General features: G+C 42.4%; 1 protein-coding gene across 15 annotated transcripts in view; it reads left to right on the forward strand.

Annotated features, from left to right (window-relative positions):
- The window catches only part of camk2d1 (calcium/calmodulin-dependent protein kinase (CaM kinase) II delta 1), a 101,486-nt gene that overhangs the window by 39,641 nt on the left and 42,432 nt on the right, over positions 1-19,413 (forward strand). For all 15 annotated transcript variants that reach the window (XM_030723275.1, XM_030723286.1, XM_030723285.1 and 12 more), the window contains 3 exons: positions 5,050-5,109; positions 10,108-10,162; positions 18,536-18,601. In XM_030723275.1, the coding sequence (XP_030579135.1) occupies positions 5,050-5,109; positions 10,108-10,162; positions 18,536-18,601 (181 nt within the window). The remainder of the gene's footprint in view (positions 1-5,049; positions 5,110-10,107; positions 10,163-18,535; positions 18,602-19,413) is intronic.

Below are 19,413 nucleotides of genomic sequence, written 5' to 3' on the forward strand. Positions count from 1 at the left end.
GAAATTGGCCAGTTCTGATCCATGGCTGGTCAGCTGGTGCATTATTATTTACGTCATTTGAGTACTTCATATAAACTTTGTGTGCACATTGTTATAACTCCCATTTCCACAAAACATACATTAAACACATTAGGCAGCTATAAGACAAATGGCAAAACCTCTGCACATACACACAACACAGTTTTTTAAGAAGACTTACAAATAGACACATCCCAAGATCTTACTGGGGCAGCCAAATAGAAATTATGATATTAGCAGGTGAGAACATAGTAATCAAAGAAGGTTGGGAAGAGATTACATTTTACATTTACTTTAAACACAGGTTCTAGGAACCTCATGTGCTTTGTCCAGTCAGCGGTCTTTGCAGTGGTACTCTTATTGTTGTAGTTGTTCTTATTTGTAAAAATCAAAATACAAAAGCAGTGAATAAAGACCTTTTGGGCCTGATTTGTTAACTGGAGCAAATTAGGCTGAGACTGCAGTCACAATAATATGCTGATGGAAATGGAAAGTTCTTTGGGTGATCTACTCAGTGCATTAGTTTAAGATGCCACCAGTTTGTTTCAATAACGAAACAAAAAAAAACGTTGTTTTTTTTTAAAAATTATTATTATTATTAGTTCAGGTCAATTCAGTTTTATTTATATAGTGCCAAATCACAACAGTCGCCTCAAGGTGCTTTACATTGTAAGGTAAAGAGCCTACAATAATAATTATTAGTATTAATATTAGTGTTATTGAGGGACACAAATATATAGGGCTCAGGTCTAAATTTTGGGGGCGAGGATTAAGTGTAGAGCTTCAGGTTACAGCTAAAGTTCTGGCACCAAGCAAACAGCTTTAAGTTGCATTTAGCACAATTTGCAATACATTTGCTGCTGCTTACTTTAGTAAATTATATGTGCAAATAGAAGGTTTTGCGGACACCAAACCTTTTTTCTGCAGTCAAAGCTCATCGGTACCACATTCAAGTCTATAGAGGGAGTGATATTGTTGTGATGTAGGGCCTGATCATTTGTTTGCTTCGAGTAAGAGTGAGACACTAATGTGTGGGGGTGGGTGGGTGTGTCTGTGACCAGATGCGTTGCTTTGGGTTGGAGATGGCTCATTTCACTGCTGGCTGCATTGAAAATAGCTACTGCCCTCGTTTCTGCCGCCTGATGACGATGTTCAGAGGCTCATCTGGGTTTTCTAAATGGGCCAGCTCCAGTGGATCACACCATGGCCTGGTAACTTTAGCCTATAAAATGATGCCTTGCAAATTTTTTATGTTCATATTATGAAAATTGTCAGAGTTACAGGCCTCCAGAATTTGGAGCTTTGCAATTATTGTTACAGCACTTTTGATCCTTCATAACTTCATAAGTTCAGGAGATGACCACATGACATTTTTGGATTCTGGTTCAAATATGTATGGTTGAATTTCAGACCTATCACCTGGCAGCTCATGGAGGACTACGCTTAGACTCACACTTACAGTGGTTATGGTACGTTATCAGCGTTGCCTTGTTTTGCCTGCTGACCAATCAGAACATACTGCTAACTGGAAAATGTGCTGGTGCAATATACAGTACGAGAAAACTCTAAATATTAAGACATGCAAATCTGTTCAAGTCGATCCCCAAATGCAATTATACTGTAGACCTGTAAATAAAAATATTAACATTAAAAATATTAATGTTAAAATGATTAATGCTTTTTAATTTTTAATTTATTTTTTTATAGTGTTAAACACTAGCCACTGCCCAGGGGGTCATTTTGACTGTCATTTTAAAAATTACGTAACGATGAAACCCATCTTCTCATAATTCATTAATTCTCAGAAAATGGGTTGATTCATCACATAGTGGACCAGCAGGTCATCAGGTCCTGAAGCAGCAAAGCAGCTGTATACCATCACACTACCACCAAGATGTTGACTGTTAGAATGATGTTCTTTTTTATGAAATGCTGTGTTTGTTTTACCCCAGATCTAACTGGATGCAAACCTTCCAAAATGTTCAACTTTTGCCTCGTCAGTCCACAGAATAGTTTCGTAAAAATTCTTGGGGATGATCAAGATTTTTTTTTTTTTTTTTTGGCAAATGTGAGATGAGCCTTTGTGTTCTTTTTGGTCAGCAGTGTTGCCTTGGCTCATTTTTAACCAGTCTTTTTCTTATTGTTGAATCATGAAAACTGAGGCTAGTGAGGCCAGCAGTTCTTTGGATGTCGTTCTGGGTTCTTTTATGACCTCCTGGATGAGTCTTCAGTGCATTCTTTTTTTTGCATTTTTGGCCACAGCGGCTTTCATTGACGGTGGAGGGAGACAGGAAATGGGGGGGAAAGATACAGGGGAAGACATGCGGGCAAGATGGCGACAGGCTGGGACTCGAACCCGCACCACCCGCACCACAATGTAGCATATATATGTGAGAGCCTGCTCCACCACTGAGCCACCCGGGCGTCCTCTTCACTGCATTATTGAAGTAATTAAGATCCACTGAGACCTGGTAATTATGTATTTTAGAACTTGTGCTTCCAGGGGATTTGTGCTACCTAAACACTGGATTGCCAGGAGGCTGAGGGGTGGCACAGACGGCTGCTAGGGTTTTTAAATATGTCATGGAGGTGAGATACTTAACTCCCGCAAACCTGCAAATCCACCCACATTCAAATCTCATTACCTGTACTGGGAAAACCATGTAAGTTAGACTGCACATAGTGTAGTAGGCAATCAGTTAAGGAAAAGACGTGAAATAAAGTGTGTTTGGAGACGGTGATGCTCAGTGCACCACTTGTGTTATAAATCCTGTTAGGTCACAGATTAGCAGCATGCAACAAAGTGGACAGAACGGGTGATACAGAGAAAAAGAGAAGGACATTCCCCTAATGACCACCATACTGTCCCTGCAAAGGCACAGTCTATTGGTCTGATTAGGATTAAAAACTTATAAAATGAGGTGTGATTGGAGATGGTGTCCTCACATGTGTTACATTAGAGCAGAAAGCTTTCCTATTGGTGCTGGTTGAGATTACACTCACTGTTCACTGGAGAACCAAATATTAAACAGCAGCTATAGTAGTCTGTTGGCACTCTAGAGTAGAATTAGTATGGAGTATACAGTGATTAAATTTACAATGATGATGTTTTTGAAGATGGAAGACCTTTGTTTATGCAAGAGCCGCAGTCATTTTAATCTAAAACAGGAAAAGCTCACAGGAAAGGAACTCCATACCACCCCTCCACATTTACACAGAAACTCACATCATTTCTCCCACTTTACCTGCTCTTTCCTTTCAGTCTTTGCCCATCTTCCATTATTTTGCCCTTCCTCCATGTTATTTTGGGTACATATTAGCAAACCGGTCCCCTGTTGTTGCACTGACATGAACAGTGTTGTGGTAATAAATGATCACTTTTACTTCAGAATAATGGTTATACTTTGTAATCCTCCAACTTACCCCCTCCTTAACTGTAATGCATGACAAATTCCAACTTACACCTTGCATCATTCTACATACACTACAAGATTGTTCAGTGGGGCAGTGTCAAGCCCACTTTTGATCCACAGTGATGACTAAAATATGCATTTAACAAGTGCATTTTATTAAATGTTCAGCTTTCTTCTGGGGAACCTGGGTTACATTAATTCAGCATCCTTAAAGCCTCTTGATTTGGATGGCAGATCACTTGAATTGGAGACGATTTTAACACTGACTCCTTGGAACGGTCTGAGCTGCTCACAGTTTAGTATTTCACTGTCTTCTGTTTTGGTGTTATTGGCATAGTGTAGAATTGATTTTTTTGATCATTATTATTCATTTGTGAATAATTTCCTATTTACACAAACTGTTTCCATGAAAGATATCTGTTTGAGTATTATTGTAAATGTGGTTTAATTGCTTTTTTTTGGGGGGGGGGGGGGGGGGGGGGGGGGGGGGGGTTTGTAAAGGGATTCACTTTTCAATCGACTGACCAGGTATATAACACGCACAAACACACGTTAAAAGAAAATAGGCAAAAAGCACACATAAATAGAGGAAGGGGAAATATAAAGAGGCAATCATAATGACAACAAATCTTACTAATTATTGTTATTGATGGTTACAAATGATGGGGCAGTGCAGTGGTGCGGTGGTTAGCGCTGTTGCCTCACAGCAAGAAGGTCCTTGAGTTAAAGCCACTGGCCTACTGGGGCCTTTCTGTGTGGAGTTTACATGTTCTCTCCTGCTTTCAAGGGCTCCCTCCAGGTATTCCAGCTTCCTCCCACAGTCAGACATGCATGGGTTAGGAAAACTGCCAATTCTAAATTGGTCACAGGTGTGAATGTGAGGATGAATGATTGTCTACCAGCCCCCTTACAATACTGCAGGCAAAATCAAGAATAAGTAGATCCTGAGTTGGCGCTAGGTTTTCAATTTCCAGTTTCACAAAGAAACTTCTATGCCTGATATTATTGCTGTAATTGACAACCCTAAAGGAAAAGACTGCAAAGTGCCACTGTAATAAAGCAGAGTGCAGTTAAAGAAGAGAAATGTTTTCAGATGTCATGTGGAAATGAATATTAATAGGAATAAATGAATATGGTATTGCTGCTTTTACAGCTTGCTTTAGTTTTATGGTGCTGACAGCAGGAACATCTGTTTATTTGCTGCAATAAATGCCACGGATTTAATCAATTTGGCTTTTAATGTCATGTTTCTTTGTCTTTTCCACTTGTTTCTCCCAGATGATACATTACAGATACATACCTCTACCTCTTCGGTTGATGGGCAATTTCAATATCTTTTATTAGTGGAAAATGATCAGATAAACAAACTTGTTGCCCTTTGTCTTGCTGCTCTCTTAGTGTAGTAAAACCTTTGATGTATACTTTACAACTTCACTATATAAGTTTCAACAGCTAAAACATCCTATAATAGCAGTCATACTGGAGAAGTGCCAGAGTTTCTTCTTGATTTCATCCCTTTGGCTGCAGTACTCAGTAATAAACTCCATAGCCTGGTTTGAACAGTTTCAGGAAGGCTAAGCTGACAGAGGTGTCATCTCTTACTGTTTTGTTTTTTCAGACCACCAGAAGTTGGAGCGAGAGGCCAGGATCTGCCGCCTGCTCAAGCATCCCAACATTGGTAACTATTCTATTTTTCCCCTTTCTGTCCTGCATAACATATTCAACGAGCAATTCATGTGTTTTAAAACGTGTCAGGTTTAGCCTTAGGATGATTTTGCACACATATGGAACGTCTTTGAAATCTTAGATTTATATTTATAGTCCACACTACGTTCACATTATTTGTATCTGTAAGGGAGCTGGGGTATATTCGCACTCCTCTGCCTATGTTTAGAGGCACATACTTTTGCACATTCTGGTCACACACTTGCCACTTTGGGGGATATTGCTAAGTCACATTGTGACAATTCTATTTATATAATCCAAAGCTGAACATTACAAATTTGCCTTTTACAGTGTTTAGAGCATGTGCATATGACAACACTGATTCCCAGGGGATATTGGAAGACATGACCATCCAGCAAGCAGGTCTGATGGAGAGTGTTAGAAGATTTCACAACAGAAATAGCTTCATTTGCTTAAAATAATTCACAAGAGATATACCTTAATCTTAACAGATGTTACATGCCTAACCCTGACTATACTGGCTTCCTTTGCTCGTTCCATTTGTCTCCAAATGGAAAAAGAATCCTCAGAGTGAGAGTGCATGAACAGATGAATGTCTCCAGAGCTTAACACAGGTACACAGACCACAGTGTACCCTTTTAGCTCAGCTGTTTCAAAGAAAAAGTCACGGTATTGTCACAGCCTTGGCGTCTGTTCCATAACTCGAACAATGTGGCCTAGGATGTTCAAATCCACACCATAGATGCATCTACTAAAAATCTCAGCAACTCTCAAATCTTGGCAACCTTGACCTAAAGGTAAATGTCAGAGGTCAAGATTTCACACTATAACACACTATAACTCGAGCGATCTCAGCTAGCATGTCCAAATTCCCACCATAGATTTATTATGATTTAGCATTTCTTATTCCTGGTTCTTACTTAGCCATTGCTTTTGAATTGGTATGGTGAATAAAGTCACAAAGGCTCATGTGCACCTCATTATGAGCGACTGAGCCTTGTAATTATGTGTTCTAGGACTTGTACTTCCAGGGGATTTGTGCCACCTAAACATTTACTGCCAGGAGGCTGAGGGGTAGCACCGGCGGCCGCCAGTATTTTTTGTTTCCTCCGGAGCCACAAAGACAGAACAACTGCAATTATCACCTCTATAATGACTTTGCCACACTGAAAGTCACTTCAGTCCCTTGGTTCTTTTAGTTCTTTTTTTCTAGTGAAAATAAGAAAGGGGGGAGGGGTGACAAATGAGTGGATGATAGTGGGTTATTTGGTTTCCTGGTCTATTGTCAGGTTTTCTGAGCTTGACTAACCAGCACATGAAATTGGAGGGTTTAGCCTGAAAGAGGTTTGGGTTTCCATGCCTACTGGCAGAACTGAACCAGGGCTTTATTGGTGTAACATGCTAATTTTATTTTTAGCAGAGGCATGCATACTTGGTGGTTAGTTGACAACTAATATAAGAATGCCTTAAAACTGCATGAATTTAGTCTCGCACAGAGGATTGCTTGTTATGGCCGTTAGGGACAGAGTAAATGTTAGAGAGAATTTTGAGACTGATACTGACATTTGAAAGCAATATATGTTATAAAAATACAGTATATCATTGAATGTATACTGGAGGCTCGTATGAATAAAATGATACATTTGGCCCCAAATCTTAGGGTTGAGTATGATTTTTAAATTGTGCAAATGGATACTAAATGTACTGATGAATTGGAATAAATACCAATTCATATCTAAATATTCACTGTCTAAGGGGCTCGACACACGGGGAGCATACAAAAGATGTATGCTCTACAGTTATTCCAATCTGGAAAAAGAACACTTCAAATAAAGTACCATGTGATTCGTTCCCATGGTAAGTGTATGTAAACTTCTGAGCGCAACTGCAGGTTTTCCTCTTCCTGTAAATGTCATTATTTACAAACTATGCCAGTATGCATGCGACCAGTGATACTGGCATTGCAGTCATGTCTGAGTATGTAAAAAAGCAAGCAGTGATTTCCTGATTCCAACTCTGAATCCTTCTCTGGATGATTTCATTATTCACCTTTTAACATGACCAGCATGCCCCCTGCCAGATACAGGCTGTCTGAAAGAGGGGAGCGCCAGTCTCATTAGTATTTCAGTCACACAGCATCCATCTCTGGAAAGCCCTCTTCCTTTAAGGTCATTGTAGTGGTAGATCTCTCTGATGTCAGTCATGAGATGCGCTGATGGAAATGCCAAAGGAGCCCCACAGGGAGAGCTTTCCCTTTTTTCCTTAGTCTTTTCATCCATCAACTCATACATTGGATATCTGTCTAACCTTTTTTGAGTGCTCATCTTAGACTGAGCTTTTTTCAGAGGCTTATTATTTCTCATTCACAAGCTGTCACAGTAAAATCTGTCTCTTAACTATGGAGTCAGGTTTGCTAGCCTGATTTTTTTTTTTATGCCAAACTCAAATCAGTCTTTATATTGTGAAGACAGAATCAGACTGAATTCTTGAAAGGTTTCATTTTATCTGTTGAAGCCTCATTGATGGTTAGACTCCAACAATGAGTCCACTCAGTAAATCTAAATTCTCTACAATCCCTTTAAAATCCAATTTGGTTCAGTTTCAATGTTTTTAAATTTCCACAGTAAAACTGATTTGGCTCAGAGATGAGCAAATAAATACTCTCAACCTGTGGGTGAAGCCTGATAATGTGTATCCATTTGTATACAACTTGGCTTTGTGCGGTCCATCTAAGTTGCCTCTGTAAGAAAGAAATGAGCCTGTTGCCAGACAGTCTTTTCAGCACTAACTTCTATGGGCCTTGATCGAATGCTACAGTAGATACCCCCATTCTCTGTCAGAGTGCTGTTGGTAGTCTCACTTTGTCTGTCTTTGGTACTTCACATGGTGCCTATAATTAGCTCAGTGAAACTGCAGTTTTTACTTTAGTGCTGCTTCCATCATTTGGTTAATGGGGTGAAAGAGACAGCCTTACTCCGGCACACCTGTGCTCATTCTGAAGGCCTGCTGCAGGTTGTGGCATTGTCTACCAATTAAAATTCAGAGACATACTAGTAGGATTGTGTACAGTAGTGTATGATTGACTACCAACGTCACTGTGAGACTATAAAACTTCACTGTGTGTGCTTAGTTTGGAGCTTATCGGGACATCATAATTATCTTATGATGAGTGCTAAACACAGTGATATGTTATAATGCTACAGAATACTCCCTACCTCCATTCACAGTTCACAGGAATCACTACTAGTAGAGTACTGGTGAGGTTTTTAGTGAAACTTGCACATAGTGATCATCTAATGTGGCTTCACCCAAACTGTGCTCAAGGTCACATTTCTCATTTTATGGGCACTTTTCCATTATTACAGCATAACCTTCATGAACACTACTTGCAGTTCATGAAATTCTCACTCCTGATTCATTTAGCAAGATTGTTAACGTAACATCCATTTATTTTCTATCCCAGCTGCCATAGGGCAAGAGGCAGGGTACACCCTGAACAGGTCGCCAATCTGTCGCATGGCTAACACAGAGAGACAATTTCAAATCACCAATTAACCTAAACCCACTAACTTCATGTCTTTGGACTGTGGGATAAAGTGAGGGAGCGAGCACACACACTGATATGGGGAGAGCATGCAAACTCCACACATTCTGTTAAATTTTGCATGCACAAAATGGCAAGACTGAATATGAAATAATGTATGGGACCACAAAGAGGCGAAGAAGAGAGCGCGGGCCAGGATGGAGGGGGTGGAGCTGAGTGTCAGGTGATTGTGACAGAAGGATAACAGCAAGAATGAAAGACAAGGTTTACAAGACAGTAATGAGATCCACTATGATGTATGCTTTTCTGACAAAAGGACAGGAGATCAAGCTGGAGGCTGCAGAGCTGAAGATGCTCTGAGGATTTTCGTTGGCAGCGACCAGGAGGGACCGTGTTAGAAATGAGTGTATCAGAGGGAAGCTCAAGTTGATTGGTTTTCAGGACAAAGTTAGAGAGGCGAGGCTGAGATGGTTCAGACATGTGCATTGGAGGGGAATATACTGGGCAAAGGGTGCTGAATATGGAGATGCCAGGCAGGAGGAAAAGCAGAAGTCCACAGAGAAGATTCAGACGATTCAGCTTGTTGGTTTTGTCGCACCAACCATGCAGAGTGACAAAAGAGGATTTTGAGGGTAGGATGAGATGGAGGCAGATGATCCACTCTCTAAAGATGATGTTTATTAATCTGACTCAGAATAACTTGAATTTCAAACTGTCAGTGTGGTTTAAAGGTTACTGCGTGGTGGAACTGTTGCTGAACAAACGCGGTTTATTCCTGTCTGGTAACTTTGTGCAGTGTTTGGTCTCTAATCGGGCACGATGGCCTAAAACTGACCTCACAGTGATGACAAGACCTTAGAGACACTGTGGATGTTAAGATGGCAGAACTTTGGTAGGCAGCACCAAAACCAAAGAAATCCCGCAGCTGTCAACGTTAAATTCAGTACCACAGAGAAGTGAGCTGTGGCTGCAGTCTACTTCAGCTAATGTTGGTCTTTGTAAATATGTTTGTGTCTGGAATAACTGTTGCAACTGACAAGCAGTAACAGCAGTTTGAAATGGAGACTTTGCACCATGCATAACATTGCACGCATATTGTCAGAGTGTTTGCAGTGTGTGTGGCTAACAGTCATTCTGATACAGCTTTGCTGTGGACTGTTTAGATTATTTTGAGGTGCTTTGAGGAGCTAAAATTTCTCTTTGAATACAATTGATAGAAGGTGATGACTCGACCTTTCACCCATGCATTAGTTACTGTAACCTGTTAAAACTATAACAAATGCTTTCCCCTAAATCCACCAGCAGTGTTCTCACCCAGAACTCTAACCGCAGCTCAGTTCACTGGTGTTCACTGCTCAGTTTGTGGTCACTGTGGTCACATGGTGCATAGAACAACAATGAATAACTTTAATTAATTCATTTTCTTCTGTCCCCTTCCTCTCACAGTGCGGCTCCACGACAGCATATCAGAGGAAGGATTCCACTATCTGGTCTTTGACTTGTAAGTGCTGGATTTTGCAGCTAACACACGCCGTTAGTGCACCTTTCAGACGCACGCAGTGAAAAACGTGATTCGACACACGCAGAGCACACTCACACCTCACTGGAGAGGTAGAAACCTCAAAGCTGTCAGTCAGCTGTACCTTCACTGAGGCATCTTGGGAGAATAAAATGTGGCATGTTGCCTCAGCTTAATCCATCTGCCGTAGCAATGCAGAATACTCAGTCATTACACACTCTGTTGACACACAACTTATACACACTGCATCAGGCTGCATCATTCCTGCACACACTGAGATAAATACAAATGAGCTTTGCTGTATCGTATACACAACATGGGGGCCTTGTAAATGAGATGTGCTGTTTGCTCACACAGATGGCAGGTTGAAAATGTCTGTTTCAAAAGCCATCTGTTGACTCTGTCGGAGTTATGTTTATTACAAACTGATAATGATATAAGAATTTTTAGCAAGTTTTCCCTAATATCCCACTCAGTAGACTGGATGGGTTAAAGATAAAGTGGGTTAGTCCGCTGCCTGGTATTTAATCATCAGCTGAGGGTTTGTTTATTCAGTTTTAAAATCACTACTAAAAATGGTTGGCTCATTCAAATACATCTTTTTTTTTTTGGAGAAAAAGTCAGTAAAATGTTAGGCCATGTAGAGAGAAGGGACAGTGGATATATTGGATAAAGATGTTCAATATGGTGCGCCAGGTAGGAGGAAAAGAGGGATGAATGTGAAGGAGGCGTGCGCAGGGTTGGTGTGGCAGAAGAGGTTATGAGAGGTGAAGTGAGATGAAAGCCAACAACCTGCTGTGGCAACCTCTAAAGGGAGCAACTGAAAGAAGATGATGGTTCAGACATATATTTGTCATTTATGGAGAAATCTAAGACACAAGGGGGTCATCTGGTCCTTTATTTTCCATGCATAATTCCATTTAAAAACATTGTTAATGTGGGTTTTGCATAATATGCTCACTCAAAAGGAAAGCATTCCTTTCTTGTTGCTCAGCAACTGAGCATGTTTTAAGGCCTGTCCACACCTGTCAGGCTTGAGCACATTTTACAATATTATCAGCGAGATGTCGAGTTGATATTCTTGGTCACTTTTGAAATAATAGTTTTAGTTTTGAAGACACAGGTCAGTCTCATCCTCATATGGTTTCTGTTTTTTATTGTCCTGTTCCTGGCCAAAGATTATTTATAGTGGTGGTCAGAAGATCACATATAGTCATCATGGGCATGAGCTGGGGTTTAGATTGTGGCACTCAGAGTGGGTGTAAAATTGGTTTGGTGTCAGATTTGTGTAATTTCCAGAAAAGAGGGCCAATGTATAGAATCTAAAAACAGAACACAGTGACGGGTAAATCATTAAAACTACACATTTATTTAAACAGAGTGAAAAACAGCACAGAGTAAATGTTGAAATAGAGAGCTGTTATTGTTGTTTCCTAATATAAGGTCATTTTTTAATGATAAATTTGTTTTTGAGTTTGGTAGCAGGGCCATAATGACTGTACTGCACCTTCACTGTACTGCAGTGTTTCCAGATGTTTTTGCATTCTCATGGATACAGGATTTCAGCTGCTCAGCAGTTTGCAGCAATCAGTGTTAATTTCGTTGAAATATTTTCGTCATAGTTTTCATCGACGACCCTTTTTTTTCACGACGATAACGAGACGATAACTAAATAAAAACTACCTAAAATGATAAAAACGATAACGAAATTAACTGACATTTTCGTCAACGAATGAAAACAAGATGAAAATACTTAGCGGGGACGAAATCCAATCAGACAAGGGCGCGACAAGTTAGGAAAATGCTGTAAACCCGGGAAGACCAAACTCGCCTGCGATTTGTCATTCCTTCTGATAGAACTAAGCTATGTAAACAATGTCAGCAGCCGATGTATGGACACATTTGTCCTTTGATGTTATAACAAGCAAAACGATTTGTGTAAACCATGTGGGGCGACTATCCCGGGTAAAAACACGACAAATCTTAAACGACATCTGCAAACCAGTCACTCAGATCTCCATGCAAAGGTCAGCATTTTAATGTCATGCAGGGTAAAGGGTTTTTCCCAGTTTAGCGTTTGGGTTTAGAGAAAATCTCCACACCGCGGTGGATTAGCCTTTCCTAATCTTAGTCCTGAACACTGCCCTGTACCTTTCAGAGCGTGTCCTGCTGTAAAACGCTCGTGTTATCTCAGTAAGGTGGGGTTAATGATCAGGTGTGGGGGAAGCAGGTGAAACACTAATGTTAATATTATTAATGATATTGCATACCTTTTAAAAAAATTTACTTTTGTGTAAGTGTGTATAATGACTAATTCAAGGGAACTGAAGAAAAAGCATTTACATTTTACACCCTTTATATTTTAGTCGACTAAATCGACTAGATTTAGTCGACTATGTTCTTACGATAATTCGTCGGCTAAAACTACACTAAAACTAAAACTATTCAGATGACTAAATTATGACTAAAACTAAATTACATTTTCGTCAAAGACTATGACTAAAACTAAATCAAAATGTGCTGTCAAAATTAACACTGGCAGCAATGCTGTTGTAATGTGGTTTGGTATTGTCTTGCTGCATTAAGCTAGGTCTTCCCAAAAAAAAAACCGTCTGTTTTGCAGCTTGCAGTGCGTTCTCGATATTTTTGGACAGTGATGCCATTTTCACAACTTGAGCTCTGGATGCCACCACGCTGGTGCTGAAATGAAACAATCAAGACGCAATTAAAGTACAGGCAGTCAGCTTTAATTCTGCAACAACGGAGGTACTACAGGTAAATTAAAGGAAGTCAAATCCAGTGTTGTTGTTTTCATCCTGTATGGGAATTTGTAACCAGACAACTGCAGGAAGTTGGGGGAGGGGGAAAGCTTGATGCAGGATTGCGTTTAAGGCCAATGTGATGTAAGTAAGGAGGTTTCTGTTTGGTTTGGTTTTAACTAAATTGTAGAGCCCAGAGTTAAAACTGTGGAAATGTCCTTTAACTTCTTTGGGCCTCTTTGTTAAATTCAACAGCCACTTTTTCTGTAGTCTGTTGTACAATTTTATGACGAGGAGTCAGTATCCTTTCTTTGTTGCGAGCCTAACAGCCTTCTCAGTAATTCCCGTCCTCCTGCCCTCCCAGATTTATCTTCTCTGCTGTGAGTCGTCAGCTGTTGTTTGCATTCATATCAAGCAGCCAGGAAGGAACTGGTATCAAATTTATTTTAAACGTTCCATTTAATGTGACAAAAGACAGTAAAAAGAAGAGTAGAGACGTGTCCCCTTCCTGTTTAAAAGCATCTCCCCTTTTTCCTTAATAGAAAATCTGCCAAACGCCAGCATCATGTGAAGTTAATATGGAAACCCCTGCAGACTCAGTGGCAATGTTTTCCACAGGCCATGGAAAAGATTCTGTTTCCAAATATGTTTCACATAATTCTCCATGTTTTAGAGAGCGTCCCACCAGCAAGTCTTTCAGCACTTCTAAGGGCAACTAAACGAATTTCACACATGGACATCAAGCAAGCCACTGCAGTGTGATTTATAGTGCTCAGTTATCACTGCCCCTTCATTCAATGCCAGCTTATAAGGCATAGTTCCTACTACTCATTCTGGATTCTTTTGTTTCCCTTCCTCTTTTCCTCCTGCTATGTGGAAAAACAATATTAAATGAGCTCCATGCCTGGTTTGCATTCACTCGGCTCACAGTGCTGCTTGAAAGATTGTGGCAGTTGTAAAGTTTTCTGCATATCTGCATAAACGAAGACTGAAAACTCGTTTTCAGATTTTAAGGAGTTCTAAAAGTATATAAAGTATCCCACTTGTTCACGTCACTTGTATTGTGTCAGGTTAGTGTTAGCAGACAGTCTGTTCATGTTAACAGGGGTTAACATAAAAATGTGCTGTACTGGCCAGCTACTTTGCTTGGCTTAGAATCTGCTCTGTATGAACTTCCAAAGGCTCAATCGCAGTGTGATTTATAGTGTTCAATTATTACTGCTTCTCCATTCGATCTGTGACTTGGAAAAGCTCTCTGGACTTGAATCATGGAAATACAGGGAAATTCCTTCCAGCTGAATAAATAATGTTTGTGTAGCATCTGGCAGCATGTGCTGAAATCAGGGTTTTCCCAAGGTTTTCAGATTGCTTAGGTCATGTCTGGTTTCTGGGGGTTTGCTCTTGGTGGTTTGGAATTATTAAAAGGAAATAAGGTATTTGGAATTTATTTTTACACATTTTTATCATCTGTTATTCTTGCCAGTATAACTTACAGTGAAGGCATCAGTCTCCTGATTTCATCCAAACCATGTTTAGGATTTAAAGACAACACGCATCCATGGAGTATCTGAGCGAGAGAGTTCACATTAGAAGCTAAATGCATAGAAAGAAGATTTAGAAACTAAAATCTGAGCAGAGGATATACACAGACAGTGAATGCATAGATTCACACCTCAGAGTAGCACACTGTTATTGGTTCATGCAAACAAATGAAGATCCTCTCACATTACGTACTTATAATAAGATCACATGAGGCATATGTGCCAAATGCACAGAGGGGAAAGGAACTCACTGTGTTTGGCAGGAAGATTAAAACATGTTGGAAAGTGGGCAGAGTGACACACGAGGAGGTAATGTGCAAAGATGTTCCAGTGAATGTCTTTGTTTTTGTTTTTTTTCTCCAGAAGCACAGAAATAATTAAAAAAAGAACAAACATCAACCTTGTTTTAAATGCCAAAAAGATAATGGCATTGTTTTGAGAAAAAACCCCTCATAGACCAAATATTATTTCCTCAGTGTAACACATGATTTTGAGCCTTCCACTAGAAAAAAAAATACATTTAAGGCAAACAAAAACACTTTTTTGAAATGTCTGGGAACCCTTTTTTGAACTTTGCAAAGCATTTTGGATTTTAGGGTCAATCAAAGTATTTAGTATTTAGTTTTATATCTTCTTAACGTGTAGGGGTCGGGTGCAGTGTGGGCGGTGGCCGAGGGCGGAGGCCCTGGCGGACCGATCCCCGGCTATCGAAACTGGCTATTGGGACATGGAATGTCACCTCTCTGTGGGGAAGGAGCCTGAGCTAGTGCGTGAGGTTGAGAGATACCAGCTAGATATAGTTGGGCTCATCTCAACGCATGGCCTGGGCTCTGGACCAGTCTCCTGGAGAAGGGCTGGACTCTGTTCCAGTCTGGAGTTGCCCTCGGTGAGAGGCGGCGAGCTGGGGTGGGTATTCTTGTATCCCCCCGGCTTGCTGCCTGTACGTCGGAGTTTACATCGGTGGACAGGAGGGTAGTTTCCCTGCGCCTTCGAGCTGGGGAATGGGTCCTGACTGTTGTTTGTGCTTATGCGCTGACTGACAGTTCAGAGTACCCACCCTTTTTGGAGTCGCTGGGTGGGGTGCTGGAGGGTGCTCCATCTGGGGACTCCATAGTCTTGCTGGGAGACTTCAACGCTCACGTGGGCAATGACAGTGAGACCTGGAGGCGCGTGATTGGGAGGAACGGCCTGCCCCATCTGAACCCGAATGGTGTTTTGTTATTGGACTTCTGTGCAAACCACAGTTTGTCCATAACGAACACCATGTTCGAACATAAGGATGTCCATAAGTGCACATGGCACCAGGACACCCTAGGTCGCAGGTCGATGATCGATTTTGTAATCGTATCATCAGATCTGCGGCGTATGTTCTGGACACTCGGGTGAAGAGAGGAGCTGAGCTGTCAACTGATCACCACCTGGTGGTGAGTTGGATCAGGTGGCGGGGGAAGATGCTGGACAGACCTGGCACACCTAAACGTATTGTGAGGGTGTGCTGGGAACACCTGGCAGAAGCCCCAGTCCGGGAGATCTTCAACTCCCACCTCCGGCAGAACTTCGACAGCATTCCGAGGGAGGCTGAGGACATTGAGTCCGAATGGACCATGTTCCGCACCTCCATTGTTGAGGCTGCTGCTCAGAGCTGTGGCTGCAAGGTGGCTGGTGCCTGTCGTGGTGGTAACCCCGAACCAGATGGTGGTCACCGGAGGTGAAGGGAGCCATCAAGCTGAAGAGAGTCCTATCGGGCTTGGTTACCTTGTGGACTCGGAGGCAGCTGACAGGTATCGACAGGCCAAGCAGAATGCAGCTCGGGTAGTGGCCGAAGCAAAAACTCGGGTGTGGGAGGAGTTCGGTGAGGCTATGGAAAAAGACTTTCGGATGGCATCGAAGCGATTCTGGCAAACTCAGGCGACTCAGGAGGGGAAAGCAGTGCTCCACTCACAAGGCTTATAGTGCGGGTGGGGTGGGACTTCAACTGGGGGTCGGCGGTGGAAGGAATACTTGAGGACCTCCTGAATCCCACTGACATGCCTTCTGTAGTGGAAGCAGAGTCTGGGGACGAGGGAGAAGACTTGACCATCACTGGGGGTGAGGTCACTGAGGTAGTTAAAACTCCTTGGTGGCAGGGCCCCTGGGTGGACGAGATTCGCCCTGAGTTCCTGAAGGCTCTGGATGTTATAGGGCTGTCTTGGTTGACACCTCTGCAACATCGCGTGGAGATCTGGGGCAGTGCCAATGGATTGGCAGACCGGGGTGGTGGTCCCCATCTTTAAGAAGGGAGACCGGAGGGTGTGCTCCAACTTTCGGGGGATCACACTCCTCAGCCTCCCCGGTAAGGTCTATGCCAGGGTGCTGGAAAGGAGGGTCCGTCCGTTAGTCGAACCTCGGATCCAGGAGGAACAATGCGGTTTTGTCCTGGTCGCGGAACGCTGGACCAGCTCTTTATCCTCTCAAGGATATTCGAGTGTGCGTGGGAGTTTGCCCAACCAGTCTACATGTGCTTTGTGGACTTGGAGAAGGCATTCGACCGCGTCCCTGGGGTGTCCTTTGGGAGGTCCGCGGGAGTATGAGGTGTCTGGCCCGTTGTTGCGGGCCATTCAGTCTTTGTACAACCGCAGTGAGAGCTTGGTCCGTATAGCCGGTAATAAGTCGATTCGTTTCCTGTGGGTGTTGGACTCCGTCAGGGCTGCCCTTTGTCACGATTCTGTTCATAATTTTTATGGACAGAATTTCTAGGCGTAGCCAGGTGGGAAGGCTTCTTCCTCGGTGGCCTCAGAGTCTATCTCTGCTTTTTGCAGATGATGCGGTTCTGTTGGCTTCATCGGGGGGGCCTCCAGCTCAGTGGAACGGTTCGCAGCCGAGTGTGAAGCGGCCGGTATGAGAATCAGCACCTCTAAGTCTGAGGCCATGGTCCTCAGCCGGAAAAAGGTGGAGTGCTCTCTCCGGCTCAGGAACGAGTTCTTACCCCATGTGGAGGAGTTCAAGTATCTCGGGGTCTTGTTCATGAGTGATGGGAGAAGGGAGGGGAGATTGACAGACGGATCGGGGCTGCCTCTGCAGTGATGTGGACGCTGCACCGGTCTGTCGTGGTGAAGAGAGAGCTTAGTGTAAAAGCGAAGCTCTCGATTTACTGGTCGATCTACGTTCCTACGCTCACCTATGGCCACGAGCTTTGGGTAGTGACCGAAAGAATAAGATCGCGAATACAAGCCAGAAATGAGTTTCCTTCGAAGGGTGGCTGGCCTCTCCCTTAGAGATAAGGTGAGGAGTGCGGCCATCCGGAGGGGCTCAGAGTAGAGCCGCTGCTCCTCCACATCGAAAGGAGCCAGTTGAGGTGGCTCGGGCATCTGATTAGGATGCCTCCTGGCCGCCTCTTAGGTGAGGTGTTCCGGGCATGTCCCACCGGGAAGAGGCCCCGTGGTAGACCCAGGACACGCTGGAGGGATTATATCTCTCGGCTGGCCTGGGAACGCCTTGGGGTCCCTCCGGATGAGCTGGAGGAGGTGGCTGGGGAGAGGGAAGCCTGGGCTTCTTTGCTTAGGCTCCTGCCCCCGCGACCCGGCCCTGGATAAGCGGAAAGAATGGATGGCTGGATGGATGGATCTTCTTAACTGATAGAGGATTTTTGAATTTTGAATATCATTTGTCATGTTTTGATTGAAAGGTTGAGGTCAACAGTCCAAATGTAATATAGTAGTACACTGTTCAGGCCCTGTTCCTGCAACAGCGTTCATGTGTATTAGTACTTCTGCAGTCATGAAATGTTCCCACTCATTACTGTGGGGTAGTCACCCGCTCAAGTAAAGACAGTTGGTCTTCCTGCTACTGTTATGAGCCATAAATCTACAACAGATTGTCCAAACTGTGCTACGCTTTAGAATTTGAGCGTCACAAACTAATCACACTAACATTGCTTTTATAACCATAAAGTATTTTTTCATCACCTCATTTATTTGGTCTGAGGTTCTCGGTGAAATCACTGCACCCGAGCTTTTTCAGTGGCAGGACTGGGTTTTGCATTTCACTCTGTTTTCTTGAATTTTGTGTCTTTCTAGAGTTACCGGTGGTGAGCTGTTCGAGGACATTGTTGCCAGGGAGTACTACAGTGAAGCCGATGCCAGGTGAGTGTTAGCACTGTCGGGGTGCATGGATTAGATGATGTGTGCATATCAATTTTTCCAAATTGACTTTATAAGTGTGATGTGAGTTAGTCTCCTTTGGCAGTGAAGGCATATTCATGCACCTACAGTACTGAAAAAAAAAACAAATACACAAATTAAATTGGCAACAGATTTAAAGTGAATGCTTTCAAAATACTGGCTTATCATGCAGTGAGTACAGCAGAGCGGAGCAACTGTTTCCTGTTTCTCTGCCTTGTGTATTTCTTTGTGCCCAGATCTCTTTCTGCCTTTCTTGTTCTTTGTATTTTCTTTTTTGTCTTTGTCCCTGAATCACAGACCTACGTTTCTTAGTTTCAGCTTCCCTCCTGTTAATTAAAAATCTGCTCAAAAAAGAACCCTGCTATTGCTTTCACATATAATCCTCTCCAATTATTGTAAAAATTGATGCCAAAATATTCTTGTTAGAGATACATTTAGGATTTAATTTTTAATACTTTTAAAGATTTTTGGGGTTTTTTTTTGGATTCTGGATTCTAGTTTGCTGTGGATTTGGTGTTTGTAGAACTAGTTTGAAAGGTGACATGTGAAAGTGCATGTGTCCTTTGGGTTTTCTGGTAAATAAGTTGAACAGCTGGGCTTCATGTCAGCGTATAAAGTAGGGGGTTAGTTGGTCAACTTGTCACAAAGACTGGAAGCAGGGGGAAACGCCTAACCAGAGTCTGTCAAAAAACACAACTACCACCACCAGCTCATGCTGTGATTGGTTGTTAGATTAGAAAAGATCAATTTTTTTTTAAGCAGAGGTGTGCAAA

Source organism: Archocentrus centrarchus, unplaced genomic scaffold (genome assembly GCF_007364275.1).
Source record: "Archocentrus centrarchus isolate MPI-CPG fArcCen1 unplaced genomic scaffold, fArcCen1 scaffold_24_ctg1, whole genome shotgun sequence".
NCBI classification, from domain to species: Eukaryota; Metazoa; Chordata; class Actinopteri; order Cichliformes; family Cichlidae; genus Archocentrus; species Archocentrus centrarchus.